The sequence below is a fragment of the Tenebrio molitor genome, chromosome 2, assembly GCF_963966145.1.
Source record: "Tenebrio molitor chromosome 2, icTenMoli1.1, whole genome shotgun sequence".
NCBI classification, from domain to species: Eukaryota; Metazoa; Arthropoda; class Insecta; order Coleoptera; family Tenebrionidae; genus Tenebrio; species Tenebrio molitor.
Window position 1 is genome coordinate 2,295,845 of NC_091047.1, and position 22,394 is coordinate 2,318,238.

Below are 22,394 nucleotides of genomic sequence, written 5' to 3' on the forward strand. Positions count from 1 at the left end.
GTCGTTCGGTTGCGATACCGCTCATGTATGATGAGCTCACGCAGGGATATCAAATCGTCCGGATAAATTCCCGCCGACGGCTTTATTGCCCCACGGGCATAAAAGAACCGCACGGACACCGGAGGAAGTCGGACTGTTAACGGGGACGCCCCCCCACGTCAAATTTTCTAATTGTGCAAATTTTGACAACATTCAGTGAATGAACTACGTCGGGAGAAAAAATCTAAATTTTGTAAATGGGGCAGTACTGAATTCGACGAAAGACACTGTCCTTCACAAAAACAGGAAAATTACCGGTTTTTCTGCAAATGGTGGATGCGCCGGGAAAATATTTTCAATATCTGTCGATTTCTCTTGTAAATAAAATCCACTGTATCACAAAATAGTATATTAAAAGACAAGTTTCATAAGACCAGTCTTGAAGCACGAATTCAAGATTAAAAAACGAGTGGCTTAGCCACGAGTTATTTTAAAGAATGCGTGCTTCAAGGTCTTATGAAACGAGTTTTTTATACTATTTTTTGTAATTTGCCCTTTTTAAGCCGTTTTTAAACAAAAATGTTTACTTTCCTCGATTTAGGGATTTTTGTGGCGGTTGGTAATGTCTCAATTTTAAAAGTGACAATTTGATCAAGTCTTCAAAGTCACCTTTTGTTTTATCCAAATTCTGTCACAAAACACGAATATGGAAAATAATCTTTCATGTACGCCCGCTGAAATACGTGAAATTGCCAAAAATACGGTCGCGAATTTGTTGCTTGATAAATCCTGATAAATAATTCTTTGCACATTTTGTAATTTAGACTGACACGCATGACAGATCAAGCTTTGCCAACCTAAAAATTTTCGTAAAATGTACCGTGAAATAATGGCTATAAGGACATCCCAGATGATGACGTCGCGGTCGTTAATATGTCTATTAGAGAATCAAAATGGAGGCAAATTACAAAAACAATTTTATTAATTAATTTATTAACAGTAACACTTAATCTTACTTATGACCTAAATGATCTCAGTCTTGTGTTCCAGAATGGCCTTCACCTGCAAACAAAGATAAAACTTTGGTACTTCCATCTGGTGTGGCTTACATGAGAGACGCCCCAGAGACCGTTTTGGGCGAGATTATTCAACTCCGCGTCTAAATCTTTATTCGAGTTGCGAATTTCCTTAACACGTTCATCTCTTCCGCTAGCGTCGAGGTATTGCAGTAGGACGGCCGCAAACTCCGCCTTGCCCCTCTCCATGCACCTCCTGTACGCGCCGTCGAGGTCGAGCTGGTGCAGAACGGGGCAAGCCTGAAACCGTCATCTTAACCCGAAAGAGGACCGACTCCGTCTCGCTTTTACCTGTATCGTGAGAAAATTGTGGAGGAGCGTGTGGTCCAGCTGGTCGCCCAGATGCGCGAAGGAGTTATCGATCAGCTTCTGCCAGGCGTTTACGTAGAAGCTCTTGAACTGGTAGTCGACGTTGTTGAGGAAATGGACGTAGGACTTGAGATCGGCGAACTAGAACCGAACAGGTAAATCGAGCAGGGGGCGCCGCTCGCTCTTACCATGGAGAACTTGATGGCGCCGTTCACGACGAACTCCCAGTACTTGGCGTCGTAGATCTTGTACGTCATGCAAATGAGCGCCATCGTTTTGACGACGAAATTCCCGGCGCGCTGCGCCAACCTCTTCAGCAGCTCCTTGTTGTGCTTGTCGAGAGTCTGCACGTCGAGCGCGATCCCCAAGTAGTGCAGATTACTGACGACGGTCAACTTGTCGATGAAATTCCTAAACAACTAAATCACACCTCGCAACTAACGCACGCGACTCACGTGAACTCGTCGTAGGTCAAGCCGGTCAGCTCGGCGATGGTGTCCACGTCGGAGATCATCGTGAACACCTTCAGAGCGCGTGCTTTGGAATGGGCGCTCATTTGGTCCTCCGCGTCCTCCTCGAGGCCCATCTTGAGCAGTTTGGCCTGCCAGGTTTGAACGTCGCCGCCGCAACACACGTAGGCGACCCTCTTCAGGCAGTCGTCTTCGCTGCAGCCCCCGCCTTGGACCGACGCGTTGGGGTCGACGTGGGGAAACGTGTTGTCGCTTAACCAGTCGTTGATCAGGTTGTAGCGGATCCGTTTGACGTCTTCGCCGAACAGAGAGGCGAGGGCTTCGGCGGCTCGGTTTATGTCTGCAATTGCTGTTTAAACACGTGCCACGAGAGGGAGTCACAGTACCTGGACAGGGGTTCACTTCGTTCTTGCGCAGGATTCGCTCGTCGCGATACAGGGCCAGGATCAAGTCGAGGGGTTGGGACACCAAGTCTCTGTACTCCTTCTCGGCGAGGCCGTGCGTGTACAGAATGTGCCAAGCGCAGTAATTGTAGTACTTTGTCTCCACCTGATTCGAAACGTCACGTTGAAAAAGCGAATGCAAGAAAACGCAACACACTCTTTTTGTTATTATATTACATCAAATAAAAAGAAGAGATTTTTTACGTCGACGTGTCGAATGACGTAAGTGACCTTGGCATTTTGACTTCTCTAAATGCACAGTGCACGACCTACTATTTTATAACCGGCCTGTTTAAAAGTGTAGTTTGAGTGGTCCCCGCAGAGCGCTAGTGTACGGGCGCTTGGGGATATTAATCATCTTAAGTTTTTGTCACCGAAACTTTTTCTTGTTCAGATGACATTTTGAATTTGAAGTCAAAAAACTCTTGGTTTTTCGCTGCTTTGAAATTAAATTCGTGAATCTTTTCCATATTGTTCGTTGTTTTTGTGTTTAGTGTTGTTATATTGTGCACCGATTCTTATTTAAGCGTGAAGAGCCCATTTTGTGGCGTCCTCATCGGCGGAAATTGGCTTTTTCTCGGAAACATTGTCATAATGCATTTTTAATCAAATGAACACGCCGGTTATAATACAGCGGGTCATATTATGTAAATGAAGTTAACCAAAAATTCTGCCCCTGGACATTCTGCTCCCGAACATTCTTTAAAACAAGCGCAACAACTGTCAAAATGTCGCTCCTATTTAGAACTTTTCTTTTTTTTACTCATTAAAACCACTACAACGAAGCAGCAATTGCATGTACCCACCTTCGTGACCGCCCTTTCGACGTCATAACACCCCGGCTTCGACTGTCTGTACCGAAGGGCGTACTTGTAGCACAACTTGGCAGCGTTCACCTGGTCGGCTCCTGAAACCCCACCTGTACAAACTGAGACTTACCCCAGAGCCGCTCACCTTGTGGAGTGTTGGTCATCAGATAATACGCCACCGACGTGGCCAATTCCAGATTGGTCATGTGCCCGATACACTCGTCGAGTTCCGCGAGGACGTCATCGTGTTTGGGGTACAAAATCCAATCGTCGGTCGTCTCCCTCGATAGGGCCCCGCTGGCCACGACGCCCTTGACCACGTACGAGCAGATCTCGTTCTTGGTGACGAACGTCTTGAGAATGTCGATGAGGTTGAACCACATTTTGTAAGTTTTCAAGTTGAGCTCGGGCCTGATGATGGTGAAAATCTGCTTGGTGAAGAGGAAGTTCGTGAAGGGGAGTCGATACGCGGAGAGGCGGTCCAGTTTAGGCACGTCGGGGAAGTTCGTGTACCAGTGCTCCTTCTCGGCGTCGCTGGGCGTGCTGATCCTCTGGTAGTTCTTGAGGAAGGAGAGCATGGTGAGCTGGGCGGTGTTGTCCTCTTCGGGGGCGATCTCCGCCAAGATGTTGATTATCGCGATGAAGACCTCATGGTGGTAGGTGTTGACGGTGCCCCAGACGCTCTTCAGCGTGGTGTGCACCTGCTGCTTGTCGATCGCTTTCATCACCTCGCGGCACTTCTCCTCCAACTCGCTGCCGTCGTTCCTCACCATTAGACGCTTCTCGTGCGCCTCCGCTGTCACGTCCCAGTCGGGCTTCCAGTTTTGAAACATCTTCTTCAACAAGTACCGGTACGAACTGTTCGGGTCGAGCCCGTAGTCCTCGCAGTACTCTTTGGCCAGCTTCATGTCCATGCAGCCCGAATTCACCACAAACTCGAACCTCTCGTCCGCCTTGAACTTGAAGAATGTATCGTAGTCGAACTTCTTCGTCTCGAATTTCTTCCACCACTTGACGGTGACGAGGACGTTCGTCATTTCGGACTTGCCCAGCGCGAGCTGGTGGTGCTCCAAGAACCTGAGCCCGGTCTCGCTGATGCACCGGAACTTGCTCGGCTGTCTCTTGTACATCCTGAGACCGTTCATGATGAACTTGATGGAATCGTTCAGCTCGCACGCCAGCAACAAGTTGTACAAGAAGTCAGTATCGACGACGCTGTTGCTCAAAATGGAAGACAACACGTTGGGAACGCATCCTTTCCGGAACACCCCGTGCAGATAATTCAAAATCGACTCGTTCGGCTCGGGGAGCTGCATCAGACTGGTCTGGAGGGTGTCCACGATCTTGTACGACGTGAAGTGTTGACCCTCTTTGGCCAAACTGCCCAAAACCGGAACCAAAAGCTTGAGTTCGTTGAAGAAGCCGTCCTGAAAACAACAATCAACGACTGTGTTATTGGAAAAAGTTAACAACAAACAACCTCTGTTAATGTCTTGTCGTTGAAGTACGTCAAGTAGAGGGCGTTGGGGTCGTTGGATTCGCCTAAGTAGCTGCAGAAAGCATTGAACACGTCTTTTATCGACGAAAACGTGAAGAATCCGGGAGGGATCGACGCAGAGTCGTAGACGTCGCCGAACAAGACCTTCTTCAAGTCGCTGTCTTTGCGCCTGGTGCAGTAGAAAGAGACGTTGACCCATCGCTCGACCTCGAGACAAGCTCCGAGTTCGTCGGGTCGTGCCAAGCAAACCGCTTTGGCCGCTATCGTCCTCGCCAGCTGCAAACCCTTGCAGAAGAGGTCATCGTCGACGGTGCTGTTCGACTCGGAGAAGACTACACTGTCTTCAGACCCCAAACAAGTGTTGTCGGCCAGCTGCAACTTGTAACTGCCCAGATACTTGAGCAAGAGGACCGCCACCAAACACATGATCTTCGGCGAAGATTCCGAATCGTAGATCATCTCCGCACTCCTAATGATGACATTGTAGTCTCCGGTTTTCTTGCACAACTTGAACATGACGTCTTCTTTGCGCAGACCCACAGCGCGGGAGAGTCTTTCGCAAGTCGCAAGCGCCCCCTCGGCCGTCTCTCTCTCCGCCTCTAGCTCGCAGCGAACTCCTTCGAGGACCCCGTCGACGATTTCCTCCTTACGCGACCGACTTCGAAGCTCGTGCGTGGTGACCTTCACGCCGAAGTGTTTGCTCAAGTCGCGGACGTTCCTCATCAACTGCAACGTCTCTTCGTTGAGAGTGCGGTCGAAATCCGTAGACGCGTCCAGTCGTTTGAAAATCGCCCCCGCCGCCTCGTAATAATTGTCGACCAAGTCCTCCGACAGCTTCACCTGTTTCGAAATTGGTCGTCGGATCTGACTCCAACTGAATTTGTCTGGGACTTACCTCGTTGTTTACGAGCGTTTCGACGAGCGTGGCCAACTCCCTCGCGCAACTGGACACCTCCTCGGGACCGTTGTCGTCCAACAGCTGCATCGCCCTCTCGCAACACCTTCGCAAACATTAAAGAAAATTTTTCTGCGCCGCCAACTTACCCCTTCCTGATGAAGTGTGTGATGAGCAACATGTTGATCGGGTGTCTGTACTCTTCGGCCACGCAGAGCTTGTAAACGTCTTCGACCATGGTGGGCTCGTTGCAGTAAATAATTCGGTTCACTATAAACTTTAACTGGACAGAATTGTGAAAGACGCAAAGAGGGACCACACTCACGTCGTTCACGTTGCCGATGCGTCTTTCCTTGATTTTGTAGGCGGCCTTCCTGAGCACCACCTGCATGGGTTCGTGGTCGACCAATTCGCGAATCTCGCCTGTCAGCTCGTGCGAATTCGCAAGCGCTTCGTGCGCGATTTTCCTGATGTCGTCGCTCCACGGCACCGACGCCGCGTCCAAAATGCTCTTCACCGCCTCCAGCTTGACTCCCGTGGAGCTCATGCAGTCCAGGATGGAGCCGACGAAGCCGACCCAGCACCTCTCCTCGTACTTCAACAAATCCTGAGAGACAATCGAGCGCATCTTTCCACCAACTCACCGTGACCTCCGCCAGCAGGATCTGGTTCAGGTCCATGTGGTTCTCCACGATGTACTTGCAGACGAAGAACCTGAGGAAGGCGTCGTAGTCGCACGGAACCATGTCGACGGTCAGCAGAAACCGGACGACGTTCTGGGGGCCCTGAAACTCTCTCTGTTGTCGCGTTCCTCGCTCGACCACAACATTACCGATAAGAAGTCCGTCACGGGGATCCTTATCCCGTACTTGTCCTTGAGCGTCTTCAGAGTGCGCAGCGTCGACAGGAGCGTGGACAACTCGACGAGGTTGTCGCGGTGCAGCACGCGTTGTCTCTGGAAGGAGATGCCTCCGACGTCGTCGACTCGCATCAGTCCGACGATGGTTTCGGTGAATTTGATCGCGTTACTCGGGAAGTCCACTTTGCTGCACTTCTCCAGGTAGAAGACTCTGCTGTGGGTCCACTCTACGAAGAGCGGAAGAGCGGACGGCAGGATCGACAGACTGATCGGCACGAACGTCGGCAAGAAGGGTTGATACGTCGCCAAACAAATCTGCGAGTGCTAGAGATAAGCGCAAGAAGGCGAACGGACCACAACGATTACGTTATTCAAGACGTTGAGGATCTCCGCGATGTGCGTCTCTGTCAAGGACTGAGTCGAGTCGTCCAAGCGGCTGTAGACGATGTTGGCCTCCTCGATTCGGTACTGCAATCGAATTGGTACGGGATTTTGATAAAAGAAGCGCTTATACAGGGCAAGTCACATAAGGCTTATTTTTGAATTTATTTTGTACGCAACCAAAAATACTAATGACGCTGACCACTTGATACCGTTTATAATGTGATTTAATTTAGTAATCAACGTATACAGGGTGATTTACGAGGAATAATGAGCCCAGCGGAATAGCAAATGCAACCCACAATACATTGCAACAAAAAGCCGGACACCGAAGCGGTAAATGTCCGGGTTTTTCTCCTGATGAATTGCGGGTTGCATTTTCTATTCCGCCGGGCTCATTATTCCTCGTAAATCACCTTGTATATAGTTTGTCTCAATTCTAAATTTCCACCACCTGTTGAATTATGTTGGCAAAATAAAAATATTTCTAAATTGGGGATTCTTATAACCAAAGTTGGCAATATAATTATTTTATAAACATGATTCGAAAACATTAAAATTAGTTCAGTAGTTTATTTTGCTTTTAAAATTTGATTTTCTACCTACTTACTTGCTGCATTTTAAAAAAGGTTTTCGTTCTTTTCCTTTATTCCAAAATTTTGAATTGTAAAAACGGAAATTGACAGATAACCTAACAATCTGACGCATTTTTCACCAGACAGTGTTGCCGGTTGAATTTCCAACGGAAAATGTAGTGTTGGTGGAAATTCAGAATTGAGACAGACTTTAGGTATGTAATTTGGCTAAAAATGTAAAAAAAAAATGATGACGTCATTGTGTAAAAATACAAGACGTCATAAGTAAAATTTTTATGTCATAAGGTGGCTAATTAAAAAATAAAATTGACCTGTCCAAGCGTTTTGCTTGAAAACATTAAATAACGCAATTACAAATTTTGTTCCTTACTTCATCACGAGTCACGACACTGTTGTTTCTATTAACGAGTTCTATTACCAGTTAAAATTAATGTACTTATTTCTGAGACACGTTGTATATTGTCATTTCATTACATTGCTTAATAATGCGTACTAAAAACCTTAATTATGGATTATCATTTGACAGTACGCCCTTCAGATGTTTCATACATCGTGGTTGGCTGTGATTTACGGTATAGATTTCCCGTTTGCTCTGAATTTTTTACAGAACTTTGACATTTGACAACTCACACTTGTCACTTTGCATTTTTTATTGTTTATCATTTTTAAAAGTGTTAATTAAGATATTCTGAATTTGTTGAGGAAATAAGAGTTCTTTTTCAAGGCTACCTCGTCCAGGACATTAATAAAGATGAACTCCATATTAGAGATGTAATCAGCAGGTTTGTTCATGCTGGAAGTGCAAATGAAGGAAAATCAACGGGAAAGCTTCCAGAGACTGAGGAAACTGTTAAGCATTAAGGGGATATTCTAGTCTTCCCAAATGGGAAGTGTTTAAACAGTTCTGTCCAAATTAAAAAAATAATAATAATAGAAGAACAGTTTCGCGAAAAACGCGTTAAAAACTATTAGAAATTTCTAGACTAGAGCATCCGCTTAAAGGAATGATTTGCGCACAACTCACAAACATTTTATATCTGGATATTTGTGTTTAAGTGACAGCTGAAAAACTACAAGACGAAATCACAAGTTACATATCGGATGTTTTTTAAATTTCACCTCGTAGTAGGCGTTGAAGAGTCGATTGTGAACGCACCACTCGAGTAAAACGTAAGATTTAAACAGCTGATCCGTGATCCGTAACCTACAGGTTACATATATGGTGCGTTCACAATCGACTCTTCAACGCCTACTATGAGGTGAAATTAAAAAAAAAACACCCGATATAATGTCTTTCTTTAAAAACAATACGTTTGCTTTTGTGTTACACTTTTGTTTCATTTTTCAATAACATTTTGATCTTTAGTACAGTACAGTTACGCTATGTTTTGCGGCTAGGAAATTTCACATTCAACAACGACGCAAGAAACTTTTATAAAAGCTTTGTAGAAATGTAACTTACGTTCGTCAAGAGCGTCTTCACTTCTTCGATCAAGTCGCACCCGGAAAACCTCAACCACGAGTGGACCTCGTCGACCCCGCGATTGACGGTGACGAAAGTGTCAAACCTAAACATCAGATGCGCTACCGATTTCTGCAAATCCTTCACCGCTCCTCTTTTCTCTTGCCCTTTTTTCAACTGAAGACTACACCCGTACGTCAAGACCTTCCGCACGTCCTCCAGTTTGTCGCAGGATGCCTGCACGTCCAGACAACTCTGCAGTCTGAACTCGTCGTCGTCGATCGCACCCAAGAGGTTGACGAGATCGTCGACGTCTTCGCAACTGCAGATCGATTTGTCGATGATCTCTTGGGCTCTGGCCTTATTGATCAGCGCCACGTCTAATCCGAATACTTGAGCGAATTTTTCCGCCTCTTCATACCTCCGCCTCTTCAGCAACCTGCCTAGTCTCTGTTCGGCGTCGGTCTCGGTGACGACGTGGAAGCGCAGCTCGCTGACGAGGTCTCCGTTCAGGATTTGGGACAAATACAAAATGTCGTCATTCGGCGATTCCAGAGTGACCAGCTGGACTCGACTGGAGACTTTGAGCGAATAAACGGTAGACAAGTCTGAAGAAACGTACAGGTAAAGAGAAATGAAAGCAGAGTCTTTGATCGAATCACGCGCGTGATTCGATCAAAGACAACGTTCGGTTTGTCGTTACCGGGGTACGACAGCACGCGAATGAAGCTCTGTTGGGACTCGTCTTTCGTCACCACGATGACTTGTCTGTGGTTGAGGTCAGCCAAGAGTTGCAGGTCTATGTATTCAGCGGAAGCGTCAACGGGGTAGACCTGCAAGGTCAATGCGCAGATCTTGCACAAACGAGTCTCGTCCAGTGCAAGAAACGCGCTAAAAATCGTGTTTGAACGAGAGCGTGGAAAAAGTATCGACGGACTCACTAATCAAGAGGAAACACTTTTTTCAAGTTACGCCCCTCGTCGTGCAGAGCGTTATTGTTCTCAAAATCCAAAATCCCCAATTTCGTCCCGTTGACTAGCAGAAAAGGGTACTGGAAAGACGCAATTTCCGCTGTGAAATTAAATTCATACACACACTCCATTTTGAAATCGCTCTGAAACGGCATCCTGAAAACCTGTCCCGCGCTCGTGACAATTAAAAAAGAGTCGGCGGACGGGAACGCGGCTACGAAACATCTGTCGCCGGAATCGTCTCTGACGCACGACCTGAAACCACCCCTAAATTACATCACTTGTGACAGTGTGAAATGCATACTGGCTGAAAATGCAGTTGAATTCATTGTTGCAATCAATCAAGTGCGCCATCCCGTTCCTCAAGCAGACCAACACATAGCGCCCGTCGGGAGTCGCGCAGAACGTGTCCACGATCGCCTCGAAACTCGCGTTGAAAATGACGTCAGAGCACTGCTTGTCTTTGAAGACTTTCATCGAGGCGTCCACGTTAAAGTAGATGCGGTCGTTTTGCCCGAACGCGTTGATGTGGGGATTCGTTTTGCCCTAAAGGAAAGATTGAAACTCGCGCGACTAACAGGGGACACTTACTTGGTCTTGTTCGGAACATTTGAGGGAAGCTAGGGTCAAAGATTCGTATAAGTTGTCTCCGTCGGCCAAGCAGCGCGTCCCGAAGTTGATGGTCTCGTCGGCGCTGTTGAATCCGTACTCGATAACGTCGAAGTCGCTCATTTTTTTCTATAATTCAAGAAAAAAACTGTGATTGTAACGGTGATATAACCTCAAACTCGACGATATGGTTTTGTAGTTTATGAAAGTGTATATTTCATTAATACGTACGTTTCGATACGCTGCACAACCTAAAGAATCACATATAAATCAATTAACACAGTGTACTGCAAATAATTGTGTTTTTTGGAATCACAGATAAGAGAGTATTTGAATTGAAATATTTGAATCTGATTGGTTTAGCTAGAGTGGCGATACCAACCGGTAATCATGACTGTCAAAAGAAACTATTATTTTATCTCTTTGGAAGCTTTTTACTTTCGTATTTTTGACAATTTATCTTTAAAGTATACATTTATCGTCGTTGGGCCTTCACAACAAAAACATTCTTACAACATTTGACTCGTTATTTTTCTCCAAAATTGTTTTATAACGCTTTTATGTTAATTTTAATTCTGACATCGAAGTGACAGTCGAGTTTACGATTATTTTCTTACAACTTAAAACGACTTTCATTCGAAGGTTTTGTCAGACAAGCTGTTTTCAATTTTTCTCTCAAGTCAATATTGGTAGCGCTGACATTAGTTAATTATAAAATTACGTCCATGCAGTATTGCCAACCCACATGCAATATCATTTAAAAAAACTTCTTTATTCATACAAACAATTTATAGTTAAATAACACCCTCTGAGATATTCAAGTCACTGTTAGTTCGTTCCTTAATCGCTTGCATTAAATAGGGAATTTTTTCAAAGTCTGCTAGATTTTCCCACACTTCCAGACACACTGGAACCACTTGGTACCCCTTGGCTTCTAACATTTTGATGGAGTGCACCACGCAGTACCGTAATCTCCTGTGATTCAGAGTGTAATTAAAATGTCGCAGTCCTAGGATGAGCACGCTGTAACAAAATGAATTAAAATAAAACTCTCCCATATAAGTCATTTGTTACAGCTGGTTGTCAGGTGGCACCTCTATATCTTCAACAAATTCCACATCTTCGGAGAAATTCATGGCGACGGGATATCCGCCTTTCCTGAATACAACGGCGTGATCTAAAAATCATAAAAATTAAATACAAATTGTGAACAAAAGCGCCGATTTACCAATTTGGACGCCCATCTTAGAATACAGCTCTGTTTTGACATATTTGTCTCCACCTAGAGCCTTGCGCAAGGCCCGTTCCAACGGAAACTCCAAGTCTTGTCGGAAATTCTTGATCAAAACCTCGGGGTCAAACCTTGATGATAATAGACAGTTGAATTCCGGCTTGGAAAATTTGATGCATTGCCAGATCGTGACGTAATTCTCAAAATCGGACATGAACTCTGACAACACAAGTTAGAATGATTGCGCAACTGCCAGTGGCGTAACATACTTCTGTTGGTGAACAAAGCGTGGAGAAAAGTCTCGTCGAGACATTTGGTCAGGACGTCCAACCTGAAGATGTCCAAGACGCACAAAGCCGCCGCGAATTTCATCCAGATGATGTCCTTCTTCTCCGACCGCGTGATGTTCTCGCTGTTGGCAAGAAGACACCTGACAGTGTCCCAATGTGTGGGCCGGTAGTCGGTCAAAGACGCCGCTACGGCGATGCTGTAGATGTCCGAGGGGTCCCCGTTGGCCAGGACCTCGGGGTTTTCGTAGACCTTCCTCGACATGTAGTCCAACAAAAACTTGTGGAAATAATTCTGAAAACTCAGCGATGACGATCCGGTGGAAATCGGTTATTTCGGGGGCATACCACGCGAGCGTACTTTCGCAAGATGTAGACGGACTGCTTGTAGCCGAGGTCCTTGTCGATGACAAGGTTAGCGCACGAGTCGTAGAAGGTCTCGTCGTAAAAATAGCTCGATTTCTTGGTGTAGCGATGCGTCAATTTCGTAAGAGTGCTCTCCACGTCGGTGAAGGTCAACTCGTCGAAATGCACAACGAGGGAGTCGATCGCCTTCTTCATCAGAGGCCTGAAGACCTCGTCGGCCTCCATGGCGCAAATCGACCACACGAGGCTCTTGGCCGTTTTCGCGTCAAACTCCTGATTCGCCATCAACGCGTTCACGATCCTCTCGACAGACTCTCGCGCCAGTTGGTGCTTCGAGGAGAAATACAAGCACTCGGAGAGTAGCGCCACGTTGTCGTACTCCATCTTGATCGGCAGGTGGATGTCGAAAACCAGCGGCAACGCCATCTTTAGGGCGTCCACGAGAGGAGAAGATTTCGACTGCGACAGGAGAAAATCGAGGAACATGATCTGCTGCAGGTTGAGGTTGTTCACGTTGTGCCTGATCAACTGGAGGAGCACCTGGAAGATGGTGCTGTCGGCAGGCACCCCCACGTACGACACCACTTTGAGCGCCTCAATGGTCTCGTTCAGCTCGATGCTCCCGGCGCGGGTGCGCAACTGTCGGCACAACTTCCTGAAGTCTCTGTGCCCCAAGAGCTCCCCAGTCGACAAATCCGAGCTGAAAAACAACTTTTAGGGGGAGAACGTCTCGCGCGCGGGGTCCGTACTTTCCGTTTTTCTGCAAGATGAACAGGCTGCGAAGCGCCTGGAGGACGTGCTTGTTGTTCATGATTTTGTTGTGCTGCGCCACCATCTCCAGGACGCTCCTGGTGGTGCCGGCGCTCTTCAGGTTGTTGAGGAGGACGTCCGCGTTTTGGAGGTGCTTGGTGGAGAGCTCGTGCGGGCCTCGCGAGTAGGTGCAGAAGAGGCGAGGGCCTCCCTGGTACAGCCGCCTGATCTGCGCGGCGATCGCCCCCTTGACCGCGTGTGCCATTGTCCTGCGGTAAAAATAGACGGGTGTTGGCAGTGGCTTGTAAATCACAGACCATTTGAATTTGGCGGTTTGGCGCCTTTCGGTTCGATTGGCTGGCATGAGATGGCAGTTTGTAAAAAACGAGGGGATTGGTTGAAAAAGTGCCACTTTGTATAAAACAAATATGTCCGCAAATGACTAGTACAAAACAATAAAAATAGCAAGTTGTTAAACAATCGGGCATTGTTAATCGATCGCCGTCGACGTCAGTGTGGTGCTAGTTTGTGTGATTGTTCGACGTTTGCAAATCTCATGCCATGGTTGACGATGTCAAAAAGAGACGATACCAGAAATTGGGCTTTAAGCCCCAAAAAGAGAACGTTTACAACAAATTGCTGCCCTACGCGGACAAACTCGACGAGGAATCGGCCCAACTCTACGCAGATATCAAAACTAACCTTGTCAAGTCGGTTTTGGCACGTGAAATGAGGCCCGGATGCGCCCTGTGGACCTCGCGCCTCAACAAGTAATCCTCAGACCAGACGGTTTTCCCCTTTCAACACCATTTTCACGATCAATATTTTTTACAGTCGATTTTTTTCAAATTATTGCAATTTTCTCGGACTTGACCAACTGTCAAATCCGGCTTTTGACAGACTGGCCTAAGTGTCAAAAACACGTGACACGCCAGTGGCGGCGGACACGGTTCAAACGGGGGCACTAATTTCGCTCTTTCCAGGTACATCAAGATCTACGGAATGAAATTCTCCAAAGAAGACCACATCTGCTTCATTAAACTGTTCTACGAGCTCCTGACCATTCCCGATTTAGAACCTACTAGAATAAATAAATCCGCGTCGACGCTGACTCAATTGCTCAAGTAACACTCTCAAATAATTAAAACAACAATTACAATAATTGCGCTGTTGCAGGAAAAAGTATCTGATTTCGAGAGATGACTTGCAGCTAGAGTGGCGCCCTCTCTACTCGTTGTGTGTGAGAGTGATGGAAAAGAGCAAAACTGACATAGGAATGTACCGGTGCTTCTCCACTTTAGAAGGGACAATAATGAATGTGATTAGATTAGCTAGAATGTGAGTTAATCGCGTAAAAAAATTCACAAACAGTTGTGCAACGGTGGGAAAATACTCCATCGTCATTCACGTCATTCCATACGTAATAATGGATGATGGTGTATTGTCCCACCGTTGCGCAATAATTTTTTTTTGGGCTTGTGATTAACATAAAATGACTGTAGCTATTTCCCCGCATCGGCGACGCAAGAAATCCTCGACGAATTCCGCCCTAAACTGTGCCCCCTGAGCAGCCCCACCATCCTCTCTGCCATCCAGTATTTAGAAATATTTTTGCCGGTATGCGTCAAACCCGAAGAGGCCCCAATCAGCTACCACCTCTGGTTCGACGAGCTGATGACGTTGTGGAACGTGTGCCACAACGCCAGCGCCTGGGAAGACGTGGGTGATGACGCGAGCGCCGCCGCCCCCAATAATTTGTTTTTTTCGGCAGCACATGATGTGGATGATCGCGCGGTTGAGCAGCTTCACGATGGGCTACATCGACTGGGAGCCGTACGTGCCCATGATGTTCGTGCGGTTCAGCCGCAGTTTCCAGCTGCCAGTGGCGTACAGACAGAAGCAGACCGGCAAACAGTACAAGATCGAGATTTCGGCGATGGCGATCTGGATCACGTGCGCCCTCAACGGCGACAAAAACTCGACGTTTTTCCATTTGGAGAAGTTCATGCAAGCCCTGGAGTCGTACTACTATCCGGCAAATATGGGAAGGTGGTCGGTGAAACTGAGAGAGTTGTTGAGGAAGCTGGCTTTTTACTTCGTCCAAAGAGTGCACTGCGAGCGTTTCAAAAAGAAGACGTGGGAAATGAACATTCCAGACCACTACAAGCTGACGGACGAAGACATCGACAGATTCGTCAACATCCTGAAGCCGTGCGTGGAGCAGGCCATGTTTTCGAGGCAAGGGGCTCAAGACGTCAGCTTAGCTTTGCAGTATTTGGGCTCGTTGAGGCCCAACCTAATCGTCCCGATGACCTTGGACAAGTTGTACGCGTCGATGGACAGCTTGACGGAGCCCCACAAGCTGACCTCATCCATGATGGGGGTCACGGCGGTGGCAAGGTAACGGTCGAGGGGTCGAAGGACGTATCATCGACACCGTCGGTTGCAGATACATGGTGCAAGGGCCTCGCAGCAACTACCCGGAAGGTTTCACCCACGCGCTCCCCCTTCTGATGGCGCTGCTGCCGGGAATAGACCCCAACGACATCCGCAAGTGCATGGTGACTTTCAATTTCATGGTCCACTTTATCAACATGATTCCGTTGGTCAACTGCTCCGAGGCTAGCAAGTACTACGAGGACCTGACCGAAGAGGAGCACATCGTGTGCGAGGCCACCGACGGTTTCGAGGACTTCATCTTGCAGTTTTTCGACAGGTTGTGCCTCTGGGTCGACTCGAATTCCCTGGACTTTGTCAGGTTGGAACAGGTCGCCAGCAGCCAAAACAACAAAAACAGGACGGAAGTGATCGCCGAGAGCGCCCTCTTCTCTATAGTTTCGGCGATTTTGCACCAGTGCTCCCCTCAGATATTCGCGGTAAGTTCACGCTCATCGTACAATTTATTTTGTTATTGTGCGATTTTCCGTCAGACGGCGCTCAAGAAAGTCTTCAATTTCGTGTGCGACAAAGTCTTGGAGATACAGATCGCCGGCAGGATGGCCGCCATCATCTGTCAAGGCTTCGCCAAGGTCAACCCGAAAGAGACGCTCAAACTGTTCATTCCGCATCTGTGTGATATCATCGAGAGATTGTTGAACGAGAATCCCAACATAGAACAAGAGGAACATCTGGACGCCGAGTTGCTCTACAACTTTCAGATCCTGTCGGAAGTGGTGGACGCCAAAAGCGAGCTCCTCCACTACTCCGACCGCTTGACGAAGATCCTCGACAGGACTCTACACATGAATTCGTTGACCGGCAGCCAGATGGCGGCGCGGATGCTCGAGAACATGGTGACCTCGCTGACTTACATTCTTCCGACGGAGTTTCGCAGTTCTTCGACGCCGTTCGACACCCACGTCAAAGACTTTCTAGCTATAAGGTTTGATTTGAGCACAGCGAGGTGGCGCTACTGTCGCGTCCTGTTGCAGAGAGTGGGGCAAGCCGCAGAACATCAAAGACTTGAAAATCTCGTGGTACGTCCCTGGGGACAAAGAAATCGCCCTGGTCCAGTCTTTGGTGGACAAATATCTAGTACCGGAGGTGGAAAAACTCAACAAGTTCGCTGCAAACGACATGACCTTGACCAGAGAGGAGCTACGCAGGTCGCTCAAAATCATCATTTCGATGCTGTCGTCGCATCCAGTCTTGCCAATCTGGGACGAACCCGCCATACAACTGTACAGTAAAACGTCTTGTTAGTCAGTAGAGTTGAGAGAGTGTTTCAGGGTCGACTCGGTGCTGGATCCGTGGGCGTTCAATCTGATCGTGAGCAACTCGTACGCCGTCAACATGCCCGACGGTGCCAACATCAGGAAAGTGATAGCCGACCTGATGCACAAGGTGCAGAAAAAAGTGTTGGAAGTGGACGAAGGCGACACGAAAAGCATTTTCAACATCGTACACGTGAGTTGTTTTGATGGTTGTGCGAGGGCGCTGGTGTCGCCTGTCAAATGTCATTTGAAAAATTGTGCCTCTTCCAGATTTACAATATACTTTTGTTCAACAAATCCCGCGTCCACGATTTTGAATATTCTTGGAAGAACTTCCACATGGTGAAGAAACTCCTCGAGGACCGTCTCCACCAAAACAAACTCCACTTGCGCCACGTCCTCATCAACAGGGTGATGCTGCAGCAAGAGTTTCGCACTGAGAGTCGCAGCTGTTCGTTCACCGAGACGCACAAGCAAATCTTGTTGGATTTGTTCGAACTGAGCGTGTGCAGATACAGCGAAGTGAGTTGACAGAATTGTAAAATATGCATTGGTGATTTTAACTTCCAGGTGAGGATCACGGCTCAGTGCAAAGTGTTTGCTGTAGTGTCGTACTTCCCCTACTCGTACACCGTCCTGACTCCGAGAATGTTCGAAATATTGAAGTTGAATTCTGAAGAGCACCACGAGAAGTTCAAGGGGTGTTTGTACGTCTTGATCGGTCCGAAAAACCACCCGATAGTGGCGCGGCACGATTGGAACTTCATCCGTCAGTTGTGGCCTCTGATTGTGAAATCGATGCCGTCAGAAAAACCCTCTATCGTCAATCTGATAAACGCTGTACTGGACGCGGTCAATCGGTACTTCCCCACTATCGCGATCAATTTGGTTTTTCCGCAAGCGTGTCTAGACGCCGCCCAGGTGTTGTCCAGTGGCGTGCCGAAATGCAACCTCTTGGATTTCCAGAAGTACATGGACGAAGGTGAGAGGGCGCTGGTGGTAAAGTGTCAGAATAGAACCACAGCGTACAACGAGACCGTGGACGGTTTGTTGGACGCGTGCATCAACGGCAATTTGTAAGTTGTTGTTTCAATGTTGGCACGAGTGTAACAGTTTGTTTTGAAGACACTGGCGCTACCACTCTATGGCTGTGACGTTTCTCAAAATTTTGGTACACTACGACGTCAAGTACAACGTGAATATAGTGAAATATTTCCTGCAAGCTTTAATAAATGAATCTATAACGATAAGAAAGACGGCGCTGCGGGTCGTTTTGTTCATTTTGGTCCAGAACAAGCCCAGATTCAAGAAGATCGAGATTGATCCGTACAGTTTTTCCAAATGCGAGGTGAAGAATCACAAGACAGTTCCCGGGATAAGGGAGGACAACAAGTGGTTGTTGTACGACAGCAAGACCATTCCAAAGAGTGCGGAAGCTTGGGACGAACCCAGATTCTTGCACGACCACAGTACGGGTTTCTACGCTTGGCCTACGAAGGTCGAGATCTACGCCCCGTCGACGGAGCAACCCAATATAGACAAACGCTTCCAGAATCTGAGCGTGGAGGAAAAGGAAATCTACAATTTCTTCAACAATCCGGAGAATTTGCAACAGTTCATCGAGTATTTTTCGATGGAGGAGAAAAAAGGGAAGGATCAGTTTAACGCGTACAAGTTTTTGTTGTTCAAGGTTAGTCGTCGAAAACGCAAAAAAATTAATTTCGGTCGCGGCCATCTTGTGTACGTTTTGACAGTTGGCTGTCAAGTGTCAAATTCAAACGAACTGTCGTTTTGTTTTAGAATCTCTTCAAAATCTTCGAGGACAAGCTGCTGGACCAGATCATTCCGCACATAGAGAAATTAGTCGCCGATAAGAACGAGTCGAGCCAGAGATGCGCCGCCGAGATAATCAGCGGTTTGATCCGCGGCTCGAAGCACTGGAGCTACGACAAGGTGACGAAGCTGTGGTCGCTCCTGATCCCGATCCTGCGCACCGCAATCTTGAACATGTGCAGCGAGACGATGACCGACTGGGGCCTGAGCATGGCGATGGCTCTGGATTCGCGCGATCCCAGCCGCCACCACTGGGTCCTGGAGTTCCTGAGCAACGACCCCCTCTCGGACCAGACGTCGTTCGTGGCGTGCGGCCGCCTGCACATGCTGCACGCCGCCCTCAACCAGCAGACTTGGCGGAACCACGAGCTGACGATCCGACTGTTCGACTACTTCAAGCAGCACCTGTCCCACCCCTTTCAGAACATCCGGGACAAGATCAGCAGCTGCCTCACGATGATCTTCTCCAAAGACCTGGTTTTTCCCTCCGACGACGGGACCAATCCCCACAGCATCAAGGCCTTCTTCAAGGAGATAATGCCGACGTTCGACAACTTGTACAGCTACAGCTTGAGCAAAGTCGACGTCAAAGACAACCAAGACGTGACGAACGTGTCGAAAGATTTGCAAGGTTTGTCGCTGGAAAACGAGGAGACTCGCGAGAACGCGATGCGATTGTTCAAATTAGGTAGGAAGAGGTGAGAGTCGTGCGGGAGTTGTTTGATCGGTGCTGTTGCAGTTTCGAAATACGTGACGTCCAGCGTCGTCAGGATGAACTACTCGACGTTACCGGAGTATTTCGAGATTCTGCCGTTGTGTTGCGTGCTCCAGAGCAACGACACGGATGACGAGGTCGCACCGATCTGTGCGAATCTCCTAGCAGTGTTGGCTTACACCGTCACCATCGACAAGTACATGTCCGCGGCGATAGCGGCGATAAAGAAAGTCGCCACTTGTCCATTCTGGTCGGCCAGAGCTGTCATAACCGAGTTCATGTCGGCGTTCGTGTTCCACAACATGGCGACGATCATTTCCAAAAAAGAGTGGGTCTTGGAAATCCAACAGATGGTGCTGGAACTGTTGGAAGACGTACAGCCCGAAGTTAGGAACAGTGCTAGTCAAGTTTTAAGCGGTCTCCTACACTGCCAGTTTATTCCGAATCCGCAAGACCTACTGGTGAGTTGCGGCGGCGCCGTTTACATCCCGTTACGATGCCGTGTTGCAGATACAATTCAAGCAAAAGGCCAAGACCAAACTGAAGCGGAAGAATAACGAGTCTCGCGGCGGTATCAACCTCACCAACAACACGCTCAGGTTCAGGCACGCCGGAGTTTTGGGGTTGTGCACTTTCATCAACAGCCATCCGTACGACGTACCTGATTACCTGCCGGACATTTTCGGACAGTTGGGGCCTCACCTCAACGACCCCCAACCCATTCCCGTGAGTACAGAATTGGTTCTGACGTTAACTTACGTCTAGGTGAGAGGGACACTATTGTACACCTCAATGAGTCATTTTTTATGAACGTTGTTTTCGCGTATCGCTACACAAAAAAAGAGAAAGTGGGAAAATACGTAAGTCTACGAAAGACGTTAGTTAACGCCACGCCACACGGGCACCACTCGGATTCTTCGCATTTCCTAACATTTTTGACTTTCAGACGACAATTAGAAAGACTTTAGGCGATTTTAAGAGGACGCACCACGAGAACTGGGAAATCCACAAGCTGAAATTCACCGAGGAAGAACTGTTAGTTTTAAGCGATCTCACAGTGCCTCCCAGTTACTACGCGTAGGGCAATAATTTTACATTTCCAGTCAATTGGTACGATTATAATTTTTTTATTAGAGATTAGGTGAAGGAAGGTCAAGGTAGCAAATGTTTTTATATTCTTCACTGGCGAGTGTTATATGAAAATATGTATTTTTCCTTTTTTTAAATTTTATTTCATGTTTAATTAGGTAAGATCAATTGTTTTGTGGTTTGATAAAAAATGACGTTGAATAAAATCCTTTATACATGACTCAATTCATCCAACAGAGACAGACATTTTTGTTTTAATATCGTCACGGCCTCGGTGAAAATCACGTGGGGTTGTAGGGCACCCACCGACTCGACGGTAACTACATGAGAAATACAAGAAAAAGATGGATTTGGAGCAAAAAAAATTGTACTCACATATGAAGTGGTCTTGAATTTTGGTCATCGCCACCGCGTCCTTGAGGTCCTCGTACCTGAACACGTTTCTGCTGCCGGTGTCGTATCTTGCGCTGTTGACCACGGCGTATTTTCGTCCTTTGTCCTCCCGGATCGTGATGACTCCAGGTGAGAAACACTTTTGCAGTCTTTCAGCAGCTTCACCTTCAACCTCGCGCAGCAACTTGATGTCTGGAAGAATTCTATAAAATGCTGTCGCCACAGGAGAAAATTTGGCGTGGTCGCGACCTATCCCCTTAACGGCGATTAATTTCAAATCCAACTCGTGCCCTGGACGCATTTTCGCTATCAAGATGTCAGGATGGATGGGGCCAACGTCTGTGAATTTTTCTTTTTGTTTGCCGATAGGCAGCCATTTTATGTGCTTTGAATAAACTGTGAAAACCAAATTAAACGAAGAAAAAATATTTTTGTCCAAAGTTACCATTGTTGTTCTTATACATGTCCTCAGCTCTGAGAGAATCTTTGCTGCTGTCTTTATTATTAGTACACTTAATCTTCAGGATGAATTCTAACGTGTCCTGTTCTGTACCCTCACTATTTGCTACATTTTCAAATATTAAACATTTTGGTAATTGTTTACTTTAGCTACTTGTGGAATTTTCGCGTTTTTTCTGGCCAGACACCCTTAGGGCATCCTCCTACATTGTTTCCCACCACTCAAACCGTGTGTAAATGCCCTTGTTTTTCTCTCTTGTTGTGTTTCAAGGTCGCATTAATGTCTAGTTTAACAAGGGCAAGGAAAATTCATTTGCACAAGGTTTGAGTGGTGGGAAATGAAGCAGGAGGACGCCCTGAGGCTGTCTAGTCAGAAAAAACGCGAAAATTCTACAAGTAGGTAAAGTAAACAATGACCAACATTTTTTTTTATCGAAACGTTATTCTGAAGTGAACGCAACAAATTAATGAAGTGTAAAAACGTTGTCCCAAAAATACATGGAGTAAAAAGTGAGGTTATGTCACACTTACTGTCGCTTTTCATTTCAAACAGTCGAGGATCTGCTTTCAACGGTATCAAGCCAAGCCTGTGGGCCAAAACTTCGTCTTGAATGACCGAAGTATTGTTTAAGATGTGCACTTTATCGATCGCCATGGTGGGAACATCACTAAGCATCAATCTTCGAAACGCGTTTGCTATGGACGGGTGGATTCCTATCATGTCAAATTCGAGTTCATTTTCTTCGTATCGCACCATCACGATCTTGAAGCGCTTTTTAAATTTCTTCAGGTCCCAATTTTCATCCAAAACTGTAGGTTGTGAAGGTAAATTCTGTAAGACACAATTTAAGTCCTCTGTCGTAACTGATGTTTCATAAATACCTTTGTGACTCTATATTCACCGAGAATAACGCGAGGGCTTTCATCATTAAGTATATTATTCATTTTTTGATACTAAACAAAACACCTAACCTCAAACCAACAACCACGCTGTTAGAAAACCTAAGGCAGGGATCCCGGAGATCCTATAGACCATAGATAGAGATCCTAAGGCAAGGCAGCACAGCACAGAACACCTCAGCACAGCATCGGTCGATAATTCAGATCTATGATAATTCAGTCACAGAATAGAAACAATTAAGTGGTAACGGGCGCAACAATTAGCCGTTGTGCTTAAGGTAGCAAAAAAGAAGTGAAAATA

General features: G+C 46.9%; 4 protein-coding genes across 4 annotated transcripts; 1 reads left to right on the forward strand and 3 right to left on the reverse strand.

The window, feature by feature from the left end:
- Nucleotides 1–945: 945 nt before the first annotated feature.
- rod (rough deal) lies at nt 946–10,973 on the reverse strand. The gene is made up of 21 exons (XM_069038477.1): nt 10,589–10,973; nt 10,340–10,486; nt 10,053–10,294; nt 9,719–10,003; nt 9,481–9,668; nt 8,778–9,385; nt 6,705–6,806; nt 6,312–6,653; nt 6,124–6,264; nt 5,805–6,086; nt 5,629–5,762; nt 5,480–5,585; nt 4,567–5,424; nt 3,232–4,513; nt 3,084–3,184; nt 2,221–2,383; nt 1,820–2,174; nt 1,553–1,775; nt 1,347–1,505; nt 1,089–1,295; nt 946–1,041 (listed from the first exon to the last, which is right to left on the reverse strand). The coding sequence occupies exons 2-21, from the start codon at nt 10,478–10,480 to the stop codon at nt 1,003–1,005; spliced, it is 5,958 nt and encodes a 1,985-aa protein (XP_068894578.1). The 5' UTR covers nt 10,481–10,486; nt 10,589–10,973; the 3' UTR covers nt 946–1,002.
- Nucleotides 10,974–11,110: 137 nt separating this feature from the next.
- On the reverse strand, nt 11,111–13,916 carry LOC138123694 (uncharacterized). Its single transcript, XM_069038483.1, has 7 exons — nt 13,694–13,916; nt 12,991–13,260; nt 12,224–12,941; nt 11,858–12,170; nt 11,586–11,807; nt 11,432–11,534; nt 11,111–11,380 (listed from the first exon to the last, which is right to left on the reverse strand). The coding sequence occupies exons 2-7, from the start codon at nt 13,254–13,256 to the stop codon at nt 11,152–11,154; spliced, it is 1,851 nt and encodes a 616-aa protein (XP_068894584.1). The 5' UTR covers nt 13,257–13,260; nt 13,694–13,916; the 3' UTR covers nt 11,111–11,151.
- LOC138123691 (proteasome activator complex subunit 4-like) lies at nt 13,367–20,579 on the forward strand. The gene is made up of 16 exons (XM_069038478.1): nt 13,367–13,761; nt 13,975–14,115; nt 14,168–14,329; nt 14,494–14,710; nt 14,763–15,391; nt 15,441–15,867; nt 15,922–16,373; nt 16,423–16,671; nt 16,720–16,897; nt 16,975–17,226; nt 17,275–17,780; nt 17,830–18,394; nt 18,505–19,225; nt 19,277–19,713; nt 19,763–19,978; nt 20,199–20,579. The coding sequence occupies exons 1-16, from the start codon at nt 13,553–13,555 to the stop codon at nt 20,331–20,333; spliced, it is 5,496 nt and encodes a 1,831-aa protein (XP_068894579.1). The 5' UTR covers nt 13,367–13,552; the 3' UTR covers nt 20,334–20,579.
- Nucleotides 20,462–22,285, reverse strand: Polr1C (RNA polymerase I and III subunit C). The gene is made up of 5 exons (XM_069038491.1): nt 22,076–22,285; nt 21,725–22,025; nt 21,180–21,299; nt 20,717–21,130; nt 20,462–20,661 (listed from the first exon to the last, which is right to left on the reverse strand). Exons 1-5 carry the CDS (start codon nt 22,136–22,138, stop codon nt 20,552–20,554), a joined length of 1,008 nt encoding a protein of 335 aa, XP_068894592.1. The 5' UTR covers nt 22,139–22,285; the 3' UTR covers nt 20,462–20,551.
- Between the last annotated feature and the right edge of the window lie 109 nt (nt 22,286–22,394).

What these genes read in the sequence shown, in the direction of transcription:
- rod (XM_069038477.1), bottom strand. Translation starts at nt 10,480, where the DNA reads ATGAGCGACTTCGACGTTATCGAGTACGGATTCAACAGCGCCGACGAG. An exon ending in TTCAACTGCATTTTCAGCCA is followed by an intron (nt 10,004 to 10,052) that starts GTATGCATTTCA and finishes GGGTGGTTTCAG; the next exon opens with GTCGTGCGTCAGAGACGATT. An exon ending in GCGCCATCAAGTTCTCCATG is followed by an intron (nt 1,506 to 1,552) that starts GTAAGAGCGAGC and finishes GTTCGGTTCTAG; the next exon opens with TTCGCCGATCTCAAGTCCTA.
- LOC138123694 (XM_069038483.1), bottom strand. Translation starts at nt 13,256, where the DNA reads ATGGCACACGCGGTCAAGGGGGCGATCGCCGCGCAGATCAGGCGGCTG. An exon ending in TAAGATGGGCGTCCAAATTG is followed by an intron (nt 11,535 to 11,585) that starts GTAAATCGGCGC and finishes TATGATTTTTAG; the next exon opens with ATCACGCCGTTGTATTCAGG. An exon ending in GTGCCACCTGACAACCAGCT is followed by an intron (nt 11,381 to 11,431) that starts GTAACAAATGAC and finishes ATTTTGTTACAG; the next exon opens with CGTGCTCATCCTAGGACTGC.
- LOC138123691 (XM_069038478.1), top strand. Translation starts at nt 13,553, where the DNA reads ATGGTTGACGATGTCAAAAAGAGACGATACCAGAAATTGGGCTTTAAG. An exon ending in ACGCTGACTCAATTGCTCAA is followed by an intron (nt 14,116 to 14,167) that starts GTAACACTCTCA and finishes GCGCTGTTGCAG; the next exon opens with GAAAAAGTATCTGATTTCGA. An exon ending in GCATTTTCAACATCGTACAC is followed by an intron (nt 16,898 to 16,974) that starts GTGAGTTGTTTT and finishes TGCCTCTTCCAG; the next exon opens with ATTTACAATATACTTTTGTT.
- Polr1C (XM_069038491.1), bottom strand. Translation starts at nt 22,138, where the DNA reads ATGAATAATATACTTAATGATGAAAGCCCTCGCGTTATTCTCGGTGAA. An exon ending in GTTTGAAATGAAAAGCGACA is followed by an intron (nt 21,300 to 21,724) that starts GTAAGTGTGACA and finishes TTGAAAATGTAG; the next exon opens with CAAATAGTGAGGGTACAGAA. An exon ending in AATTCAAGACCACTTCATAT is followed by an intron (nt 20,662 to 20,716) that starts GTGAGTACAATT and finishes TTTCTCATGTAG; the next exon opens with TTACCGTCGAGTCGGTGGGT.